Raw genomic sequence first — 21,249 nt, 5'->3', positions numbered from 1 at the left:
ATCCTCATAGCACAGGATTTTGTTCCTTATCCATCCAACCGTCTGCAGGACGGAGAGAGTCTTCAGCTGCTGAACAAGGCTCTTTCTGAGCTGGGAGACAGGATCCCATTTTAAATCCCTATTTGTTTGCCTACACCTGGAAGTGGACTGAAATCAGACTGAAAGGATGGAAGTTTGGATCTTTAGAGAAATCAGCCTTAACACACTTTAAAAATGGAGCATTGCAACATGGAGGATGGGACGTCATGGATTAAAGCTTTTAATTCTTGTGAGTTCCCAGTTTGTACAGCTTTGGGAGACAAAGCAGCAGTGTGAAGGAGGGAGCTGTTATTGGAGAGGAAAGAAGAATGTATTAAATTTGGGTTTTATTTGTGTAAATTGATACTAACTCATGACACTAGCAGATATGTGACAGTGTGAGACGTAGAGGCAGGAGAAGAAAAATTTCAGGTTTTCCCTTTCAGTTACTTTTTGCAGGAATTCCTTGGTGGGAAGGAAATCATCAAGATGTCAACTGCTGACTTCTACAGATTTTTTGTACTAGATAAAGCAGACATTAAAATTTTTATAACTTTCTATTGAAATAAATGGCAAATTTGGCCATCAACTTAATTTTAAGGTGGAACTGGAGCCTCAGAGCAATCCTGCTGTAATCGTGGGGCTGGCTGAAGTCACCACCACCCCATGAAACTTTTTCTTTAGAGCCTGTTTCAGTATTAGAGTTCAGCAGTGTGCAAACGTGTTGTAGAGGAGTCAGCATTACTGCTTTGAGTCACTAAAGGTAGCTCTACCAACAAATACTTGGTGAGAACAGATATGTCATTTAGCAATGGCACTACATGTGCCCTGGGATGATACTGCTTACTGTAATAAATATTCAAATTATTTTTCTTTTACCATGTGCAGATACTAGGAATTATTTCTGCTCATTTCTGCTCACAGGGGAGCTCATTTGAATAAATTAATGAAGGCTGAAATTGCTTGTGTTTATTAATTCTGCATACAACTTTTACATGGCTAAAGTGTTAAGGAAAATCTCCTTTAGGACAGAAGGATATTCTAGTAATTGCCTGTAATTACAAGGGCAGCTCACTACAAATATATTTAAATACATCATAGCGAAAGCCATTAGAAGATGACACTTCTATAGTTTAGGACAAGTACTGTACTTTAGAAAGAAAGATTGAATAAAAAACATGCTCTCCTTAGGCTTACTACCCCAGGAGCTGTTGGATTCATGCCCAGCATTGACACTGTACAAGTCATTCGGTTTACTGAATATTTGGGGTTGTTAGGCTCACAACTGCAGGTGATTCAGATAACCAGGCTAGAATAAATTAAGCTATATTTGTGTTATATCACAATGAGACAGTTTGCTGGTATTTTGTAGTAGAAATAATTGATTCACCTTATCACTGTAGGAGCAGAAAGGATTTGGCATGCATATGAAGACAGTCAAAGGCACCTTGAAATATATTGGTCTTAATATACATTACTGATGAAAGAACTTGTAATAAACCAAGCCCTGAGGGAGCATGTTGTCTGGGAGGTGGGTTTTTATCCTCTTTGTCAGGCAGAACATACTATCAAATTCAGTAGTTATCCTTTTTTCTCTTGTGAAGTTAAATTTCCAGCTGGAAGAAATGGTTGGGAAAAGGAGCCCTAAGGTAGGGAGATCACATCTGGGCAGAAACTTTGGGTATTAAGAGGGCTCCAGGTCAAATTCATCCATGGCATACCTAATTTCAATGGATACAAACCACAGCAGATTTTAGCTGCTCTATTTCTGGAGGAAGTTTTCATGTTTTAGCACGCTAAAAGCACAGGCATTTTTTAAACACAAGAACAAACACATTTTTGGCCTGACTCAGGCATTCTTTTTATTTTAATACATTCTGACAGACTTCATCTACCATGTAATGACAAGAAATTAGGATGACAAAGTTAATGGAACTGGTTGACCAAAGGGGATCCCTAAGAGCCCCTCAAGCCTCGTTTCTCTGGGCTGCTTAATCACATGCAGTCACACTTCACCTGTTTAGGTGAAAGGATGTTTAGGGGGCTTTTTGAACCCCTTGACAATTTACCCTGATCAAACACACAACCACAAGCCCTCTCATCGTTAAGTGGCTGCCAGTCGGAAGAGAAATCATGCTTTAGTAGTTAAGACAAGCAAACATGATGTCCCTTCTAATTTTCCAAAATAATTGAAAGTTGCATTTTCAAGTGGATTAGCCCCCTGAATTTGCTTCAGCCTCTCTCTCTCTCTGAGTTCTCAATTCCACACAGTGAATATATTTGGATGGACTAATCTACTCAGAAATGAATCCATGTTAATCTAACTGCTTCCACATCAACAAGTCTTTGGAAAGAAGCAAGGAGGACACTGGTCCCACAGGTAATTCACTGCCTGAGACAAAAAGGACTTGCATAAGTTTTGATCAAAATGTGTCCATCACCATGCAGGTGGGCCGTGCATCCTTATTTTCTCTCTTTAACACTAGTGTAATTGCATGCTTCAGTGTGCAAGAGCAGATTGGAGTGGTTTTTCTTAACTAGTGGTTGCAGCTTCGAAAAGGTATCTGTGGGGGTGGCCTCAGGGGTCCACAGAGCAGCCCCTGCTGATAGTCTGAGGGAGGAACTGCAGGATCCTCAGAATTCAAAGCGGTGGCCTGAGGGATCAGAAGGGTGAATTCAAGAGACTGACTGTGATTAAAAGCACAGCTTATGCTGTGATTGTTTCAGTTCTCAAAGAAACTGAATGGGGTGGGTAAGTCAGCAGGTGGAATTTGCACCTTCTCTTCCCCTAGCAAAATACACGGTGCAGTCACACAGGTGTTTTTTGCCTGGTGCAAAGGCCTTCAACAGGAGTCTCTTCCACTGCTAACCATTATCTTATAAAATTATTATCTTGTACCTCAAAGGTGAGAACTGCAAAGGCCAATGCTGGGCACGCTACCTCCATCCCACCCTGCCATGCCAGGAAGCTGCGTGTCCTTCTCCAGGTTCTTCACTGGAGGTGGGAAGCCCCCAACATACATTCGCCATGCAGGGAATCCTGTTCCCTTGGCAATATTTGCAGCAGACATCACATCAAAAGCACCTTCCTGGTGTTTCCAGCTGTTGTGGTGGACACAGCACTGCCAGTTTGAGGAAGTTACCTGCAGGTAGCCTTTTGGCTTGAAGAGCTGCTTCACTGAAGCTGTGCTAGCCCTTGGCTAGAAATTTCATTTGGGTTATCCAGAGATCCATGGCTCCTTCTTAGAAGAAAGAAAATGTCAAATAGGTGTTTGCCCTGACTGTAGTAAGACTGTGTGGCATTTAATATTTAGACACCTCGAAGAACTGTATTGGTGTATTCTCCTTTGACTTATGAGAGACATGTCTGGAGTACTTAGGGGTTGTAAGAAATCTTCCCAGTACAGCTGTAAACAGCAGCTCCAAGTCACAGACACACAGACCATATTTGTGGAGTTAAATATACTTCTTGTTTTGGTATGGAAGTGTGTCCCTCCCTACAGATCCTTGGGGCTAAAGCCAAACAGATACCCAACAAGTGAAATTAAATCGAAAGTTTTCATTTGTGTGCTATGAAGTAAAAACAAAGAAGATCCCACAGCCCAGATATATAGCAGTTCTGGGGAGGTACATATTAACAACAGGTAAAACAGAACCGTTTCAGACACACTTTAAAGTGGGTCTTCAAAGACAAAGACTTGTAATCAATTATCAGCATAGAATGACTGTATCTATCCCAGAGCACTGTTTTTAACACAAAGTCAAGCAGAAGCATGAGAGAACACTCTTCTAAAGCCACATACATCTTTATTCTCCACCCAGGCCAGCAAGGATGGGAAAAGGGAATGCAGTTAAAAATAACAATCAGCAAATGCACTATCTTTACTTAAACAAAAACATCCAGACTAGACCAGCCAGAAACACACTCAACAATCAGAATAACTGGAGTTCCCTGCAGTTTGACAGTGGCACATAAGCAGAAATAACTTGTGAGTTTCTGAAAGCAAAGGTAGAACAAAGACAAAAACTTGTGCTTTTTCCTATTACAACAATTGGTAATTATATATTTTGTAGCAGGCAAACTACTCCAGGGGATAATGGGTAAGAGAGAAAGCTATCCAGAGTTGTTTTGAGAAAAGTTTGAATAAAACTTTTACAAATAGCACCAAAACTAACCCCAAGCTTAAACTAGCCCCCACCAAAATCAATGGCAGAACACCCTGACTTCAGCAGGAGCAGAGGCAAGCTTGGTTAAGTGTAAAGAAGTAGAAAACACACGATGTATCCCCAAAAAGGTGGCCTCCAAACCCAGAAGCGTAGCTGCCACGGCAGAGGGAGGGTATTACGATTTCTCTGACGCTCCTTTCTGTCTACATAGCAGTAAGAGGCACAGATTTGGTTTTGTCTCCACTCTGGCAGGCTGTTTGCAATCCTGAAAGCAAATCCTGCAGCTCAGCAGACATTTCACATGGCTGTATTCTGTAATGAGCTAGCATTTACCATTCAAGCCCTCCGTAAGCTGAAGGCTCTTTGTGCTACTGACCCCAGCCTTTCGTCTAGGCTTGAACAGCTGCTCTTTGGCAGTGACAGCTGAATTGGGTTTTCTTCCTCTGCAGCAATGCACAATTGCCAGCCATCCTTCCCCCAAACCCACTTGTTTGCTGCACGTTGGGGCCAAGATACACAATCCACTCCTTTCATGCCAGCAGTGTCCCTCTAGGCAAAGCGTGAGAATACTTGCCAGCGGGCCTTCCTTCCCATTAATGCTTGTTAATCATCATTTTTTCCCACCCTCCAGCCATGTGGGAGCCTTCGATTTCCATGTGGAGGGGTATTTAAGCAGAGTAGCTGTGCTGGGTCACTACAGACAGTCAGCACTGGCATGACTTATCCTCAGCTTCTCTATTAATTCTGAGGCATATCAAGCTCCCTGATTGAAATAGTCCCATGAAAGGCATTTCATTGCTTGAACTGGTCCCAGCCATATGTCTGCCTCTTTGAACCCCACTGAATTACTTGCCATTGCCTCACAGGTTGGGGTATATTTTATTTTATTTTTTGCTGGAAGTTGGTCATTGCCTTCAAAGACTTAGCCAGTAAAATCTGAAAGCTGTGCATCAGGAAGCAGCAAATGCAGCCTGGCTGTACCTGTGCCCAGGGAGCACCACTGCTTTGTCAGTAAAGCATGGGGCCAAGCCTGCTCTTGATATTTGGCTCGTACGCTATTCACACAGTTAATCCTCAAGCCAGCACTATAAAGCTGCTTTGGCTGGACCTCCAAGAAGAGGACAGACCAAGGAAGCAGCAGGGACTTTGCTTATTTCTCAGTGTCAGGCCTAGAAGACCAGATAGACTTGTTTATACATCACCAGTTTCCAGATGTCCTAACCAGAACAGTCAGTGTTGTCTTGAGCTCATCCTTGAAATGCAACACAAAGCATTAGTTCCTGTGAAATGCAGCTTCTGAATGCTTCTCTTTACCATCCTAAAACTAGAGCAGCTCCCCCTCTGGTAGGGAGGCTGGGGAAGTGGAACACCTATACAGACATGAATGACTGCGCAGCCTGACTGACTGCATGCTACAAATTATCTACCTATACGCATGCAAATGGTGCCCTCCTCTGGGTTAGGGCTGAGCCAGATTTTCCAGCAGCACCAGCTGAACTAGAGCACTTAGAAAATTAATCATGTGTCAGACGAGCAATTCAGTCCCCATTAGAGTCCGTTATACCTCTCGTTTACCTCATGTCTTCCTTAGGTCAAAACACCAATAGTTAATCAAGAAAAATAACTTTTCTGCTAGTCATTTTTTCAAAGTGACAATTAAAATTTCTCCAGCCTATGGTGACCACCTCAGCCTGGTCTGGGAGCCCACTAAGATGCCATGCAAAGTCTGAAAAGAAGGGAAACCAGTTATGAAAATGAGACATGAGGGGAGGAGAATGTATAATCCATTGCTCTTCCATATAATTAACCAGAACGTGTGTGTAGGACACAGATTTCCAGAGCTGAGGCACTCATGCAGTTTGCACTGGCAGTAACAGACAAGGAGGGGCTCAGGGACGCTCCCATTCTGAAAGGGAACATCCAGCAGCTCTTCCATAAGAGCAACATAAAACCCAGAATGTTTCAGTGAGGCTTTCCCATCCCAAGCACCTTCAGCTCTACCTCCCTCATACAGGTGCTGCTGGTCCACACCTGCATTGCAGTGATATGTAAAATGATCACCCTTCCTCAGAATAGGTGTTTCTTCCCTATAATGCAACTGTTTGCACTGCATACTGTGTATGACTCCCGTAGCCCAGTCTTTCCTAGCAGTGCACCTATTAAGAGATCAAATGCAGGTGTGTCCTAAGCACCTATCTGTGCACCTACAGTCACCTGAGGGAGCTTGGTGACAGGCCTCTCAGGTCCTCATGCACTGCATTACAGAGCAAGCCCTACTCTTCCATCATGTCATGGGTGTGTTTCAGGTCAGTGTAGAGCTCATGTGCCTTTGTTGGAGGCTATGCTGTCCTCTCCCAGTGAAAGGCTGAGTGCAACTATTCCAGTGGTCTGTTTGTCAAAATCTGACAGTGTCTAAGCAGTTAGCCTACCTGGAAAGTTTGCTGTACTTGTCGGAAGGACTGGAAAAGGACCCTTTCTATGAAAACTGCAGGAACATCACACATTTTGCAATTTAGCCTTCACCTCTGAATGGGTTCCTATCTCCTGAAGTTTATCCCCCGAGTAGAGACTTCTTTTCACTAGGTCAACAGGTCACTGTTATGTCCTATTCCTGTAAAGTGAAGTTTAACTTTACAGAAGTGGACTTTTCAGCATGTATCTTTGCCACTTCACAAACAGCCTGAGCCCCACATACCTGGATTTTCTACCATTCCCAGAAGTTGTAACTAGCTAAAACAGATGACAAATCCTTGGAGAGCAATGCACCTCCCCACCCAGACCACATTAAGCTAACACACTTGCATTCTGTGACACTTAAAGAGCACTCCCAGCCCAGTATTTTACTCATTAAGTTTGTGTTTAAATATATATATATATATAAAAAAACAGTGTGTTATTTTCTAGGTGAAAACCACTCACATATGACCAAAATAGTCAGCCTGCACAAAGGCTCAGACTACTGAGGTCTCAACCCCCTGCGCAGAGCTCTTGCCAGAGAGACTACCTGAGAGATTGTCAGAATCTAGCAGCTCAACAATGCTGTACGGAGAACAATCTTCCAAACCCAGCTTGCTGCAGAGCCAGCCACAGAAGCCCTTTTCCATATCCCTGACAGCATGCCACCAGTACCCAAATGACCACGCTACCTGGGCCACAGCCGAGTACAGGCCTAGGGAAAAAGACAGAACCATAATTATAATTGGGTAGAAGATGATCAAAAAGGGACAAAAGGTGATTTTGTGCCAGAAGGTCCTCTCTTCATTGTACACCAAGAAGATGTTGTACCAGGTAATGGTTCCATAGTAGAATGAAACCACGAAGGACACTACAAAAATGATGGGGAGGCAGATGATGGTCCAGAGGACGATGTGGGGTCCTCTGTCCAGCCCAACATCACATTTCTTCTTCTTCTCAGGAACGTCCTCTTTAGGAGGTTCCTTTGACTTAGCCAGTTCCTGCAGTTCTTTGTCTGTTAGTGTGACATGGATGTCCACCATCTGACCCTTCTTCTTCCCTCTGGTGATCGTTCCAGTCAAGGTGACATATCGGCTGTCTAAAGGCATGTTCCAGGCACCTACAAACACAGATAAACTCATCTACATTATATTTATTTTCTGTATGGTGTATTTTGTGTCAATCCCCCAAACTCCCAAAGACAATTAGATAGTTAATACAGAGTTCCAGTTAAATTAAAAAAACATGGAATGCAAGAAGCAATGCAGTATAAAGAAGATTATCACAGAAGAAAATGGAAGAAGAGCTAATGAGGGAGAAGACAGGAATTTCAGATGACAGAAATCACAAGGGAGAAGACTCCAGTATCTGCACTTCGGACAATATGGGAAGGGAAATTGCTGCAGGAGTATATGAGAAAGAGATGAGACAGCATAACTGGATCAAAATTAGTATGCCTATTTTCTCTGGTACCCTTACAGATTTATTCCCGAACAGCGTGGACACTTGGGGTGAATTAGACAAATTAGATAAATGTGACTAAGTTATGGAGTTAAACTTGAATTGCTAATATTTCACTTTACATTTGCACTGTGTCTCAATCCGAATTAATTTTCAGAGTTTAGAAAAAACCCACAAACTCTCATATAATTGTATTTGCATTTTAAGGGATCAACAAAGGCACAAAACTGGAAAGTGTTGGAATGTGTGTTAAAGTCACAGACTGCTTTAGCTTCCAAGTGACATTGATCTAGGGTGGTCCCTGCAGTGGTACTGACCATAAACTCTTCCGTGGGGCTAAAATATGCTTCCTCCTGGTCTTAATTCTGACAAGCTTGGAAGGAGGTCTTCAAAGGCTCTTAAAAGGAGGCTGACCAGTTTGAAGTGGCCCACAAAAATAGGAAGGCAGCAGAATAAGTGATGAGGATAGGGGTTGAGATCATGGGGGAATTTGGTGTGGCTCATGGACCAGGAGCATGCATTCATATTTAAGCCCCTCTCAGCCTGCACTGCTGACTCAGAAGAGGATTAGCCATAGTACCTGCTTCCCACACTTCTTCCCTGCAGGCGTATCCAGGACAGACATCAAAAGTGGAAGAGGCTCCAAGATGCCCCACAATGACTTTGTTGTGATGAGAATATGCAAACAGAATGGCATAAGCAAATCCTAGATAATGAGTAAAACTCCCTATCATAGGTAGAACCACTAAATCCATTTGCTTCCATCCTTTCACTTAACAGGCAGTTGTTTTAGGCATGGGCAGGGGCTTGATCACAACATCAAGCTTAAAACATACTGAACATTTTTCTGGATCAACCCTAACCAGCACATACATTTAAAACTGAGTATGGCAACAACCAACCTCTGCAAAGAACTGCAGGAAACACCCCAAATCAGCCTGTAATGCTTTTTATTTTAGAGTGTTTTCATGTATGAATTCAAGCTCTCCTTGCCTGCAGTCTTGGAGAGGGTTGGACCTTAGCTCATGCTGGCATCAAAAAAAGTTTATGGAGAGTGGGTGTTCCCAGGAATACATACCATCTGCCATGGACTGACCCAGAAACTTGGAGCCTTCCTCAGAACTCCTCTCCCCTCCTTCTTCATCTGCCTGTTCTTCTTCCACCTTATTCTCATTCTCTGACCGATAGACTATTATTGACTCGGGACGGGACTCTTTCTTCTTCTTTTTCCTCCGGTCCATAGTGGCTTCCCCATCAAAGGTGACAGTGGTTGCCACAGCCCTTCTCATGGAGCCACGGTGAGGGCTCTGGCTTCCAGACTTGCTCTCTTTTTGCACGGTCTCTTCCATCCCACTGCTGCTCTCAAGCACTTCACTTGGCATCTTGTAGCATTTATTTCCAATCTAACAGCTCCTGCACTTAGAAGTCATTGATTAGACAATGGTCCCATGGATGCTTTGTTTTGGTAAAATGTCCCACTGCTGACATCCACACTATGTACTCCATTCCCAGCCTAAAACAAGAGAGAAGGCTGAAAAAGTGACTTTTTCTCATCAAGTAGAAAAAATTGCCAGAATTTTCCTATAAAGGGTTACTTCCAACTGGTTTAAATGTCATCTGAAGATCCTATTACTGTCCTGAACATCAATTTTATTACATGGATACATATTTCATAATATCACCTAATCCTGATTCTCAGGTTCCAATTTTAAATATAACAAACCAAAGCTACTGGAAAAGGAAAGAGTATTAGCATTTATAAGCAGAGATTAAACAAGAACAGCTTACTGGGTGAATTTAACATTCCTCTGCAATGCTGAAAGCAAACAAAAGACAATAGTTTTGGCCCACATGCATGAGAATGAAAAAATGAAATCACAGATGAAAAATAAGTTGACTGATTTAAGGGGCTGGCCTAGATGAGAGACAACTGCAGCAGGAGCACTGTGCTCATCCTGCATTACAACAGCTATACTGGTGCCAGCCTTTCTCATTTTGAGTGTCCTCTGATTTACTGCCCATTTCAAGGATATAAAAGTAATCTAATGATCTAAAAATGAATGATGCTTCAAACCTTACCAATTTAGCATTATGTAGTGCTGCCAAACCTGAAAAATACACTATATACAGTGAATTTAAAGCAAAATTATTATTAAGATGACTTCACTGGGAGGGAGAGAATTGGAAACCACAGCAAAGTCTTCTGACTCTGCAGGGAAAAAACCCCAAGTCTTCACAAATCTCTGTAACAAATATAAAGGCTCAGTTTTTGAGTCCTCATTCCAGCAAAATTAACAACAATATCAAGTGACACTGTTAGCTGTGGGAAAGCTGCCTAAGTAAAAAACATATAATTAAACACACACCAAGGTAGACCATTCCTGCTCCATGAATGTGAAAGATGCAAGATTAATGGTTCTCATATTTCATAACATTTAAGAAACTGACTATGCCAAGTATTCATGAAGTATTTAGGTACAAGTCTGAGTACACTCATTAACATTTTAACAACTCTGAAGAGCTCTGTTGAACATTTACATGAACATTTAAAGTAATGCAAATGACCAATAAATTAGTTGTATCTGAGTCATCTCTTTAACAGGAAACTAAGAAGCGGAGTTATCATAATTTAGAGCCCACACAATGCTGGGGAAATTGTTTTAATGGAAGAGACGCTAGAAAAAAGTTGAGCATTTTTATATTTGGCAGTATGGTCCTGGTCTTCCCACAGATATAAGATTTTGCTAGTTTGCTCTGAAATTTTCTGCAGAACTTTAGATCAATTATTTATGCATTGTACACTCACACACACAAGCACACAACTTTTAACTGTATCACTTTAACACCTAAAACTGTGACCAGTTGGCTCTATTTGGCTTTGAAGAACTCAACAATTCAGATTTTTTTTTCCATTATTGAAAATAAATCTTCCCTGGTGATCAGAAGGTACATGAAATGGAATTTTAAAAATCAAGGTTCAGCATACCTCAGAAGTTGGACTACTTCTAAGTCACTAGACAGGGAATATCTTGGCTAGCTCTGCAGAATGGCTGGGAACAGGCTGTTTAGATTGCCATCTCAGTTTACACCTGCCATGCAAAAATGTATGCCTAAATTTGCAGACATACTGGAAAACAGCTCTGTAAAATACACGATTTAATGCAAATAGTCTCCCTTCACTGCAGTGTCAAGTTGCACTTTAGAACTACATAGAAGCAACTCAGTATAAATATTCCACTGTTGATGATGGGAAACAAGAACAAAGAGGGGCAGTGATGATGATCGCCCTAGTCTGGTGCACCAAATAAGCATGGTTCAATATGGGGATTGTTCAAGATCATTGCCTGTGCATTCTCCTCCCATTCCAAAGCCCAACCTCAACAGAGAATGGAGAAAAAACAAGAATGCTTTGCTTTCCACTTCTCCCTTTTAACTCCAGTAACAAGCTTTGGCTCTTAATGTGTTAACATTGGCAGGACTCTGAGATCTCTTCATATCCATTGGAAATCACGTAAGCTTCCATTCAATGTTTCTTAAAAATGCCTTTATGGGGAAGTGAAATAAATTTATTCTGTGGAATAAACTCACTTTTTGTAGTAAATTCACCCAGGAGGTACAATAAGCTCTAATGTTTTCCTCTGAGAATCAGTAATAAAACTTCATGTTTTGTATCTATGAAATCCTAAAATCACTCGATGAAGCCTAATGAGCCCCTGAGACAATAGTGAGATTCCCCTCCCAGAGGTGGTGAGAAGGAAACGGGCCTGGAGCCACAGAGAAGCCAAAATCATCACTGCTGGGATGATCTACTAAAAGTTTGGAGACAGAGAATCTGATGTAGTATTAGATTCCCAAAGTTCCTGGCTGTAGTTCCACACTCAGTCCTACTGCCTTGAAAAGGGGATGACTTGCCAGTAACCTTTAAAAATAACACAAAGCTACAGGCAAAGATTTGTTGTTGTGGTTTTCTTTCTTAAACTTTATCCAGCTGTGACCTTGGTTAAACTCAAAGTAGATGATAAGCTAACGTCAGTTCTCGGTGTGATGCCAAAGCCTAAAGGACTATGTCAACCTTGACTATGCAAGGAGGAGCAAGGTGATGTAACTTTTGAATCCGTCACAGATAGGCACTGGAAATCTGTGTCCAGTTCTTGTGCTCACCAGTCAGGTGGGGTGCTGATGACCAGAAGACGCCTATGATCCTTTAGTTATTTTGCTATGTCTGACATTCCCACCCCCCAACTACAGCAGCTACTGCCACTGTGAATTAGAAAGAAACAGCAGAGTTATCAAGGGGTGGCAGCTCAGTTGCTTCCTCTCTTGCTCCTGAGCTGAGAAGAGGGGAGGGAATGGGCAATGGGGGCCCCTAAGAAGTGCCATTGCTGTGGCTGGGTCAGAGCCCTTGGGACAAGGAAGTGAAGGAGCCCAGATTATTCTGTTTAAAGCACAAGGAATTAAAATCTGAAGTCAGTCTACACCAGAAACAAAAACATGGTGAAGGAGATCCCTCTGATCCAGCAGAGGAGGATGCAGCAAGGTAAAAAGCTGAAAGATACAAATACAGGCAGATGTAAGGTAGGTGTTTTAACAAAGTGGGTAGGCGTCACTTGATATACATCACTGAGGGCTGTGGAGAGTTGTCGCATCACTGGAAACTTCCAAATCTGGACTGGGTATCTTGGCAGCAGTTTGGTCACCAGTACTTGACCAAAAGAGGTGCTAATGTGGGCAAGTCCTGTGGCTTGTATTATGGAGCTGTCAGGTTGAAAGATCACAAAAATCCCTTCCAATCTTTTCACAGTAGATGTTTATTCTTCTCTCATTTGTTTCTGCCAATGGAACAGCTGGGACACCCTCTGCCACCTGGTCCAAACCTTCTGAACAGAGCACTTTGAAACACCACCATCAGCCCCACATCCCACAGGGATGCTGGTGAATCAAACAGGTTCACACTTCAGTCCCATTTTTTCTGGGAATATTTTCTCTGTAGTTCTGAAAAACAGGCTCTTGCAGAAATCACGGTAGTGTACACAAAGCTTGTTTTTTCTCTCTTCCTTTTCTTTACGTCTTGTAAGAACAAGGCCAGCCCTCAGCACTACACAGCTGTCCACAGGACCAACTCTTTCAGCCATACACTGAGATCTTCACCCCTTAAAAGCCTTGCTGTGGAGCTGAAGCATGACAATTGTTGTGCATCTAATATTAGTGATGTCTCCCAAGTGGGAGCACAGGGGCAGACAAGAATCTAATAACTGTCCATGGGAGGGAAGGAAAAGAAATGACCAAATTTCAGAGATAGCAGGGAGCAGTTTATTAGCCAAACAATTTGTTATTAATCTCCGTGTGAAAACAGATGGAGAACCCTGGGGAGGCGGCTCTGCAAAAACACTCTGTAGAGGAATTTTTAGAAGCACAGTCTTCTGTTACTATGCAGGAAAGCCACTGCTGCTTATGCTTCCCATGACAGTATAAGTATTTGACACAAAAAGCAGGAGCCCAAAAGCTTGGCCTTGCACCATTTAGGTCAAAGGAATTTTTTTCCATTGGTTTTCAGGGCTTGATCTGAGAATGAGAAATTATCCGGTTTGAATGCAGACAGGAAGGAAGAGCCTTCCTGCAAGCTAATAAAATCCTTGATCTTAAATCCCTGCTGCAGCACAAGTAACCTTTTTATGACAGCTCAGAGCTGACATGAGAGGGAGAAATAGACGGTAAGCAGTAAGGAGCATCAATTTTTATTTTTGTAGTCACATAAATTGTACAACACATAAGAAGAACTGGCACTGTATCTTCAGTCACATCCGCAAAAGCAAAAAAACAACCTGTGCTTTAGAAGCACTGTGAGTAACCCAGGATCAGGAAGACATAAGGGGAAATTTACCCCAGAGACACACCTTGAGAGAGAGCTCCCCAGCTGCAGATCCTCCTTTGCCTGTTCCTTTTTACTCCATAGCCTCTCCATCCCCAGTCCCTTCTCCACCCAACCCTGCCTCTGATTTTGTGCATGTGCAAGTTTCTGAGGATGCATGTTACCCAAAGGATTATTTCCAATCCCTAGTGTTTTTGAAGGGGTTATCTGCTGGCAGGTTGCACACATGAAAAATAGATGGTATCAGATGCATTCAGCTGTTCAGGGCAGATCTGTCTGTTGTCAGTCAATCGTGTTATGACAAAACCCACTGGTCTAATGCAGGACATGCAGTCCCAGACACTACAAAAACATGTGGCAAGACCTCTGTAAAAAAGCATATTTAATTCAGACCTTATGCTGGGAGAGGGACAAAATCTAGGGCTCCCTCAACAACTTTGGATCTGTTTTAAATACCTAAATGACTCCACATGATCTTTCACATATGCATCCTCACCATACCCTGCTGAAACAGAGGAGAGTGTCTGTCTCCATTTCATGGTGAAATAGCTCAAACTAGATTACACAGTTGCTTGAATCTAGCAAATACTCAAAGCTGTGATGAATGACAATTTAGAAGGCAAGGCAAGAACAGCCCCTCCCTATCAGTACGAGCATCTGTGCAGCTTGCAGTGAGCTTGACAGGGGTTTTTATCTCGCTGAAAATAACCCTTTTGCATTTTAAAAGAAAATAAAATGTATTTTCAGCTAGATGGATTCCCTCATCAGGTTCACTATGAAGCTACCCCTAGAGGATAGAATGTCTAAGGAAGGGGAGAAAAAGTACCCCTCATGACAGTGGGCCATTGCATGGCAGCATTAAGTGTATAACAATAGCATGAGGCACAAAGAGAAACATCCGCCTGTGCCATCCCAGCAAGGTAGGACAAAGCTCATAGATCACACCCGTCTTTCCCCCCACTCTTAATACACAAGCTTCAAGGCCCTTTCATTTCCTGGAGAGAGAGACAAGAAAAATGACCATGTTCTGGGTCTGCATCTGAGCAGGAACAGACCTCAAGCTGGGCTGCCCAAACCAGAGATGGCACTGAGCCCCAGAGCAGAGGGGATAATGCAGTAAGATAAGTCATGCTACCAAAAACTCTCAGCCCCATGTCTTTCCCTCAGGAGCAGAGGGTGCCAAAATCTCAAGCTAAAAGCAAAGGTAGGAGTGGGCAAGCAACACAATCTCTGCAGGCAAGCGCCAAAAGACCTTCCAATTTATCACTGGCACAACAGGTCCCACCTGTTGGCAGGTGACACTAGTGCCAGCACTGCCCGACACTGCTGAGCAGCTTCTGGACCAATCCCGCTGGCACGATGAGCCGGACCTGTGTCGGCCAGCACGGGCTGACCATCACTGAAGCTGAAGCTGCAGCAAGACTAGACTTGTTTGGGTGTGGGCTAAGGCTTGCTGGCTCTCAGTGCCATGCTGGGTGGTTCAGGCCCCTTGTTCTCCCTGCTGTCCTTTTGTGAGACACTCAAATGCTTGCTGACTGTATACTACGGATACAGCCAAAACCACAAAAAAAAGGTAGCAGAGAGAGGTGTTATGAAGTATCACTAAATCATTTCTGGATGCCATTTTCAAAGGATTTTTTTTAAAGTCAAGGACATTTTACAGAGTATCTGTTATATGAATCAGTTCTTTTTATTTTCCTCTGCTGTTCCATAACTTTTGCAAAGGTCACACAATAATAACTGCTATGTACATCAGTATTACTGAAGGCTGGAAAACAGCATACAAGAATAGCTGAGCATTTTTATTTTATACTAAATGAAATGCCTAATTGATTTTCTTGCATACTGACTTTTTCAAAATCCCTGAACTGTACTGATTACCTTTTTTTAAAGCAAAAGCCTGAAGTGCTGTCTTACCCTTGTCTCCTCACTTCTTTGTCCAGACTGATAGAAGACAAATTGAGACAAAGGACTCAAAGCTTCCCACTGCCTCCACAGGGATGAGATCTGTTTCTTTATGTTTATTATACTAGGCTAAAAATGTGAATGAATGGCACATACACATTGGCGTTTAAAGAGAACCAAGGTTTTAAAAGAAGAATGAGTTGAAAATGGAGCTTGATTTGAAATCTTCAAAGCAAACCAAGTGGTTTAGATATGAATCTTGAATAAACTCAATAGAAGTCCCTAAATCTTGTAGGAGAAAAATCTCAATAAAGTGGAGACATGCTCTCTCTGTTCCCCTGCTCTAGCCCTCACTTCTGCATTTGCCAAAGCAGGCCATCCTGCACCCTGAAACAGCAGGTGCCCACTGTAATTCCCACCCCATCCACCAGGTCACTGATGGATTACACTGTACCATAGGAACAGCCAAATGAAGTCAGTCCCACCAACTTGAGCCCAGCATCCCGCCTCCACAGCAGTGGCCTTAGGCTGGGATCAAGTGCAGCATCTATTTTTATTGGTATCCTGATTCATTCTCAGTTTGAAGCATTAAATGGGAATGGAAGATACACTAGCAGATTGCTCCACACATCAAACCGGTGTTGTGCCTTCTCTAGGCATCCAAGCAGATGCCTAGAAGACAGTAACAACAGAACAAGCATGTAGTACATGAAAACAGAGTTTTGAGCCCCGCAATCTACTTTGCAGAGTTCAAACACCTCTGCACAGTGTATGCACAAACACACGTGCAAGTAAGAAACACTGGGAGTTGCTATGTCTGAAGACTGCAGAGCCACGAAGCACCAGTGGTGGGTGTGAAGCACTCATAATAACACAAGACACAGAAGTCCTAGATAGCTAGAGAGCTGGCTGGCAGGTGGTTATTTCAGTGAAGGATTACAAGACTCCCATTTCTTTTCCTTAGGAAATCATGCAGTGGCCTCACCAGAATGTTTTAATGCATCTTGGACTCTTGCCTGACCTTTACAATAACTAAAAACTAGGACCCTGTGTTGGTAACTCGAGCTCTTTTTCTTTCCCTTTCCACTCAGAAGATCCCTCTCTTGGTCTCCTCTCCTTTCCTGCCCTGCTTTGTGCCGGCAAGATCAAGCACCCCAGTGCTTCGCTCTGACAAAATGAGGAGAGACCACACATAGAAATATCTGCAATTAGAGAGCAAGAAGTTGCAGCCATGCAGTCCAATGGAAAACACAGTCAATTGTAAATCCAGTTTGGAAAGGATTATCTGAAAAATACCAACACCAAAGTACACCCCGTGGTTCTGATTTAGGCAAGATATTTGGCGACTTCACATCAGAGCTTTCTCAAAGTTACACCTGGCTGCAGCCCAGGAGTTGCTGAAGAGCCAAAGTGCACCGACAGAGAACTGGAAGATTCCCATGGGAGTGATCCAGGATTGCTTAATGCATTGCACAGTAAATATAATCTAAGATATTTAGACAGTATCTTCAGCAGCAGGAATTAGCTGGCTCAGGGGACTCTTGATTGGATACAAGTGCAGAGACAAGTGCAGTGATGCCAGGGTATTAAAAATGCATCATTTTCAATTGCGGACAAGTGAATGCTTCAGTATCATTAGTACGGTATTAGTGGGTTGTGTGATTATTTAGAAAAATCTGTCTACATACCAGTTTAAAACTGATTGGTGCTGATACTCTGCATCTTGCACCACTATGAACTCTGCTTTGAGTGGGGTGTCTGTCTTCAATATCTCCTGTATATTTTTTAATCACTGAAATGAAACTCCTAGGGGTAATGATGAAAGGTTGTAAAACCCTGATTATCTCCTCATTAAACTGAAATCCCCAAGATACCACTGAGAGAAAAGTACCTTTCCAGAGGGCAAGTCCTTAGAGATGAATCGACCAGAGCCTGACCATCAGCTGGGGCTGGCCAAGACACATTGTGACATGGAAACCAGAAGCCATGAAACAGAAAGGCTCTCACTTGCCAGTGAGAGATGATGAAAGAAAAAACAGGAGAGAATGCACAGACAGGAGGTGAAAGTAGTAGGGATTTCCAGAGAGGCCTTTTGCATAATTCCAAAAAATGTACAGAGAAGTAAGGAAACTCACACTGGTTTTCATTTGGTTTTGGCTTAATCCAGGCATTTTTGTAGTAAGGGGGAGGGGGAGAAATTATTGTTATTAAACTTACTGTAATTTGGTATTCCAGGATAAGAAATATATGAACCTGGGGCATCCATAAGAGAGGGGTTCTGGGAAAGCAGAGGCTGCTGGAGCCTGCTTTTTCTGAAAACTAACTAGCAGAAACCCTCTGTTGGAAATCGTCTTTGACCTTAAAGTTTTATTTCTGGCACTGAGATGCTTTTCATTAAATCACCTCTGCTCTCACCTCCTTGTGAGACTGCTGGCCGCATGGATACCTCTCCTGGGGTTTGGATCTCCTGTTTTCTCACATCAAGTTGGTATTTTAACAACTCCGAGATCTTTCCCCTTGCCAACAGAGATTATGAGCTATGGGAGGGCACAGACGCTGGGAGTACAGAGGCTATAAGGAATTATTAAGGTAGTACATAACATCGCCAGGATTTTTAAAGCATGGCAGCATACTAGACTGGCAGATGTCATCAGCTGAATAGCTGAGCCATAGGCTGGCAAAGCACAAAATCAGCTTTTGACAGAAGTAGCAGAGTTTCCTATTCATCAGTATCATTTCTGAAAACGCAGTTTCCTATTCATCTCAACAAATTGAACTAGCTCATACAAAGCCAAGACACAATCTGGGAGTTAGGAAAACAGGAAATCTAGTTCATTATTTATAGATCGAAGAGGAAAAAGTAGATGTTGAAGAAGGACATGTGCTAATCCCACAACTCTGAATGAGCTGACAACTGGAAAAAAACTATTAATTTTTTTTCCTTAATGTGTCATTTTGATTTTTGAATGGTTAGTGTTTTGAGTGATAGATATACCAAGGAAAAACAAAATAGATGTTTTTTAACTTCAAAAAATGCAAGTGAAGACTCCGAGGCTTTAAATGCAGATTTATTTTCTTCCAAATGCAAGCTGACACATACTGAAAAAAAAAAATATTAAAAAAAGCAGCTGTCTAATCAGACACTACTTCCTAACACACAAAACCTGAGAATCTGAACGTTAAGTTTATAGAATAACATAAATAGGTAAAAAGAGCCTTCTGCTTACTGAATTTACCACTATGACTGCATGTAGTGACAGACCAACATGTTTTAATGCTACCAATAAAAGAAAATGAACATTCCTTTGCAAGTAAGAAAGTGCAAGTGGAGGAGAAGATTAAAATTGATTTTAGTTAGTAAGATTTTCTTCTTTTCAGCTTAAATAATTTTAAATTTCAACCACTGAAGTAAAATTGATTCACACAAAGGTACGCTTTGAATCCTTAGCTCAAAGGCAACCCACATGACAGTGAATAGAAGCCACTGCCTTGCTGAAAACATCTGTGAGCACTGGTTAGCTCTGTTCTTTATTGATAGATTTTGTACCAGAAGGGGCTACCCTCCATTGGATGCCAAGGAACGGATGTCTGCTTTTCTCATCTCCTTACTCTCAGTCTTTATGGTTTTTTGCTTTCTCCTCCCACCTATCACTCACAGAACCTTAACTCATGTATGTTCAGCCCCATATTTCTGGCATTTCTGTGGCTACTGAGAAATTCCAAATATCAAGCAATTTATCCAGATAGAGAAGAAAAATCATTTGATAGTGCTCACCAGGAAGAGCACTGAAATGAGCAGAGGCCCACTGGATTTTCCTTGGTGGCCTGCAGCTCAGTTGGGATGGCACACAGGTTGGAATATGAAGATCTAGTTCACTAGCACACATGTGCTTCTCCCTGAGATTAATTAATGATTGCTCTGATGCAGCCTGCCTAAGATCTATAGGGCAGCCAGAAACAGTTAACAGGGATCTGTGGAGTCCACAGACTGTGGAAGATAATTAAAGGGGGAAAAAATAAATTATCACAGTGTCACTTACAGTGCTTCACGCTTTGCCTCCAGAAAGTAATATTGTACTTTAAAATATTAAAGTATTCTGCAAACATTAACCAACCCAGAAGACAACTTTGTGTAATGGTTGCCTCACTGGCCTAAGTCACCATGCAGAACTCCATTTCTGTCTTGTCACCCTTTGCTGAATGAGTTGCTGTTAACCTCTCCTTGCCTCCCCTTTCTTACACTTAAAGGAGGGTATACAGCTTCCTTTGAAATACACTGAACTTCAAGGTAAAGATGTCATCTTACCGTTGTCTCTGACAAGCCTTGGAACATGTTTTGGGAAAAAAAAAATAAAATCCATTTAACAAATGAGAAAACCAAAACAGTCTCAATGATTCTCCCATTTTATGTGTCTATTTTTAGGGGTTTTTTTCTCACTCTTCTCACATTAGCCATCTTCCCTGCAAAAATAACAGGAGAAAATTGAGATATACTTTCAAACATCTCTTCTATTGAAAAGGACAGAGGAGATGCCTGGAAAGATACTGAACATGCACACACATGCTCCTGGGCACATCAGTGCTGGTTAAAATCACCTGCAACGGACAAAGATGCTCTGTCACTTCACCGGGGGATAGAAAGAAAAATAATGTTGGCTGCCCTCCGTGTCAACTGAATAATTAATACTGAACTTATTGAGGGTAGTTTTAAGTTTAAAAAAAAAAAAACAACAAACCACATCATAAAGGCATTTTAGCACAAAATGGCTATGTTAGGGGCACGGTAAATGGTATCACCTCAGCCTTCACGGCCTCTTCCCAACAAAGTCCATGCCTGGAGAGAGGATCCTCCGTCCGCGGGTCCCTGGCAGGAGACAACCGGCAGCTTCCTCTGCTATTTATGAGCCCTTCAGAGCCGTACACCGACTTCTGCTGGCCGGGGCTCCACACCCCACGCTCCTGCGGGTGTCTTCCCGCCTCGCTGTGGAAGGTGACCCGAAACGGTACGGAAAAATACGAAATCCCCTCCCTTTAAAGGCCACGGATGCGGGCTCGGTGGGTGTGCTGCGAGGCTCCAGCCGGTAGAGGCGACCCCGAAGCACCAGTGCTCCCTGAGGAGCCGACCCTCCCAGGCGCTGAACGTGCGGCCATCGGTCTCTGCACCGCGGGGACAGACCCGGGCGTTACCGACCCCTGGATAACCGCCCCCCTTACCTGCCGCCCACCGGCTCCGCCCGCGGGGCCCCGGTACCGCGCTGCGCCGTGCCGCAGGACCGACCCGGCTCGCCGGGGCCCCGGGCACGGCCGGCACCGCTCCGCCGCCTCCCGCCCGCTCGCCGTCCGCGGCGCTGAGCCCGGCGCGGGCGGGCGGGGCC

At 43.0% G+C, this 21,249-nt stretch overlaps 1 protein-coding gene across 1 annotated transcript; it reads right to left on the bottom strand.

Moving 5' to 3' along the window:
- Positions 1 to 1,867: 1,867 nt before the first annotated feature.
- TMEM169 (transmembrane protein 169) lies at positions 1,868 to 21,215 on the bottom strand. Its single transcript, XM_074910846.1, has 3 exons — positions 21,089 to 21,215; positions 9,179 to 9,613; positions 1,868 to 7,759 (listed from the first exon to the last, which is right to left on the bottom strand). The coding sequence occupies exons 2-3, from the start codon at positions 9,480 to 9,482 to the stop codon at positions 7,137 to 7,139; spliced, it is 927 nt and encodes a 308-aa protein (XP_074766947.1). The 5' UTR covers positions 9,483 to 9,613; positions 21,089 to 21,215; the 3' UTR covers positions 1,868 to 7,136.
- Positions 21,216 to 21,249: the final 34 nt, after the last annotated feature.

Source organism: Athene noctua, chromosome 7, assembly GCF_965140245.1.
Source record: "Athene noctua chromosome 7, bAthNoc1.hap1.1, whole genome shotgun sequence".
NCBI classification, from domain to species: domain Eukaryota; kingdom Metazoa; phylum Chordata; class Aves; order Strigiformes; family Strigidae; genus Athene; species Athene noctua.
This window is presented reverse-complemented; position numbering and strand designations above follow the sequence as displayed.

Bases quoted from the DNA above. Each gene is read 5' to 3' on its own strand.
- TMEM169 (XM_074910846.1), bottom strand. From the start codon at position 9,482: ATGCCAAGTGAAGTGCTTGAGAGCAGCAGTGGGATGGAAGAGACCGTG. The intron at 7,760-9,178 runs GTATGTATTCCT...CTGTGTTTGTAG, and splicing joins GGGTCAGTCCATGGCAGATG to GTGCCTGGAACATGCCTTTA.